We start from the raw sequence: 2,694 nt of genomic DNA, 5'->3' as shown, positions 1-2,694 counted from the left end.
ATCGAAGCCTTCTTCCTTCACATTGTAAGTGTGTTTCAACTGCATTTCTATGTTTGATGTCGAATTAATTGGCTGAAGCAATTAAATTTCTGTATAGTTAATGGCTGCTAATGTGTTTGAACTGAGTAAATTTGAAAATTTGGTTTAGCTGTAGATTTAGCTATGTACTATATGTGATGAATTCATGATTTGTATCATCTGGTGGCTGTGTTGAATCATATGATTTATGCATGTTTGTTATCTGTATGTTGATGATGATTGAGAAAGCCATTTTTGCCTTTCAAAGGCAACTATATACACAATTATACAAAGTATGGTTAGGCCTAACTTCTTAAAATTAAGGTGAAGATTATAAATTATGATCATATCTAAGTGTTAAACGATTGAATTTTGTGTTTCAACTTAAAAAAACTATATAACCTTGGAATCTTGGATATCTACTTGTCTTTCTTTGTGCATTGGCTATTGAGCATGTTTCTGGTGACTTAAGAAGGCTAATTGAGAATGGAGGTTTATTCAAAGAAAACACTTGACATTATTTAACTTAAATGGAGTACACATGGTTTATACAAAAAGAGTTGAATAAAATGTCATTATGTGCTACCTCCCATAAAACATTTTGAAATTATAGGTTTGTATTTAACTTAAATGATGCATAGCCTCCCACTGCCACTCCACAAATGTGCCTTAGTGTTTGCTTCAGCTTCATTACATTCTTCAGAGATTATGTCCCAAATCCACTTAAGTGAATACTGCCATGTATCCGAGTGTCCCTTTCAGATGCAGTACATTATGATTTTTGGATTTAAAACATTGTTCTAAACTAATTGCCATAATTTGTGGCTTATACTTGTTTGAATATATTTGTAAATAGGTGTAAATGACAGTTGGTAGTGGTGAGTGTTCTGTTTATCAAATGGAGGAGATGGTGGAGTATGATGAATTAATGGATGACATAGTGGAGTATGATCGACAAGTGAATGAGACTATTGTAGAGGGGAATGGTGACAGTGGAGGTTGTTCTACTCCAGATGTGAAGGAGCAGAACATTGATGTTCAGAACATGGTGAACATGGACTGTGTTAGGGTGGATCCCCCTGAGGTGGGGATGATTTTTAATTCATGGCAAGAAGCTGATGTTTATTATAACGCACATGGGAAGCAAGAAGGATTTAGGGTAGTTCTTGCTCAAAGTGCTTATAAGTTGGTAGACGGAGAAAAGGTAAAACGTGCCACAACCTGGAAATGTGACTGTGCTGGTAAACCAGATTCCCGAAGGAGGGTTGGAGGAAAGAGAGTATCAAGGGAGTTAGAAGGTGAACCTGTGGCAACCAAAAAGTCGAAAAAATGCGGTTGTGGTGCAAAGGTTTATGCAGGGCTGTTGGAGAATGGATGATGGGAGTTGAAGAATGTTGTTTTGCAGCATACTAACCATAATCCCACCCCATCTAAGGCTATGTTTGTGCCAAAGTACATGTTGGATGAGTTGGAGAAAGTGCCATATGTTAAGCGTAGGCTTCAATTTGGTAATGATGTTGGAATTAACACTTCAACAATGCATAATATGATTGCTGCCGAGAGGAATGGCTTAGAAAATGTGCCATTCACTAAGAGGGACTTGCACAATTTGAGGGCTAGGGAGAAGAAATTGAAATTCAAAGATGGGGATGCCAATGCAATTATGAGTTATTTTAAAATGATGCAAAACAACAACAAGAATTTTTATCACATGCAGCGGTTGGATCCGAATGGGGTATTGCAGGATGTTTTATGGGTAGACCCTAGGAGCCGGGCTGCATATGATGATTTTGGTGACGTCGTGTGTTTCGATACGACCTTCCTGACGAACAAATATAATTTACCGTTTGCCAATTTTGTTGGTGTTAACCATCATGGGCAAACGGTATTGCTTGGTTGTGCACTAATATCGCGGGAAACGACTGATACCTTCAAGTGAGTTATAACTTTGTGATTAATTTACCTTTGCAAATATGTGTCCTGCAGTTGTACTCTTTATAAGTGTTGCTGCTGTTATGCTGTTTATATATGCTACTTATGTGTAATGTTTTATTTGATATGTTAGGTGGGTGTTTTCAACTTGGTTAGATGCAGTTGGGGGAACTCTTCCCATGGCTATTCTGACAAATCAAGACCCAGCCATGCGAAAAGCATTGAAAGCTGTTATGTCGCAAACTAGGCACAAATGGTGTCTTTGGCATATCACTGAAAAATTTGGTTCTAAGTTAGGGAAGTGTAAAGGGTATTCAGATTTCAAAGAGGTCCTAAAAAATATCATTTATGATAGTTTGAGAATGGAAGAATTTGATTTGAGGTGGAAGGAGTTTATAGCCACCTACAACTTGGAGAGTAACAGTGGCTTGCTGTTCTGTATTCAGAGCGGGAGATGTGGATACCAGCTGCCATGAAGCACATGTTTTGGGCTGGAATGAAGACCACCCAAAGGTCAGATAGTATTCACAATTTTTTTGATGAATTCTTTGACCAAAATACCGGACAGCGTGACTTTGCTGAGAAATATGTGAGGGCCATGGAGCATCGAAGGGAAGTAGAGAGGTTGGCAGATGGTAATTCGGCTTTGTATCTTCGGGGACTAATAACAGACTTCAAGATTGAAGAGACGTACAGGAATGTGTACACAGATGCTAAATTCATGGAGGTGCAACGAGAGTGTAA

At 38.2% G+C, this 2,694-nt stretch overlaps 1 protein-coding gene across 1 annotated transcript; it reads left to right on the top strand.

Annotated features, from left to right (window-relative positions):
- Window positions 1-1,456: 1,456 nt before the first annotated feature.
- LOC145600635 (protein FAR-RED IMPAIRED RESPONSE 1-like) lies at window positions 1,457-2,426 on the top strand. Its single transcript, XM_081656518.1, has 2 exons — window positions 1,457-1,953; window positions 2,084-2,426. Exons 1-2 carry the CDS (start codon window positions 1,457-1,459, stop codon window positions 2,424-2,426), a joined length of 840 nt encoding a protein of 279 aa, XP_081512644.1.
- Window positions 2,427-2,694: the final 268 nt, after the last annotated feature.

Source organism: Chenopodium album, chromosome 21, assembly GCF_948465745.1.
Source record: "Chenopodium album chromosome 21, dcCheAlbu1.1, whole genome shotgun sequence".
Taxonomy (NCBI): Eukaryota; Viridiplantae; Streptophyta; class Magnoliopsida; order Caryophyllales; family Amaranthaceae; genus Chenopodium; species Chenopodium album.
The sequence above is the reverse complement of the archived record's forward strand: the minus strand, read 5'-3'. Positions and strand labels throughout refer to the sequence as shown.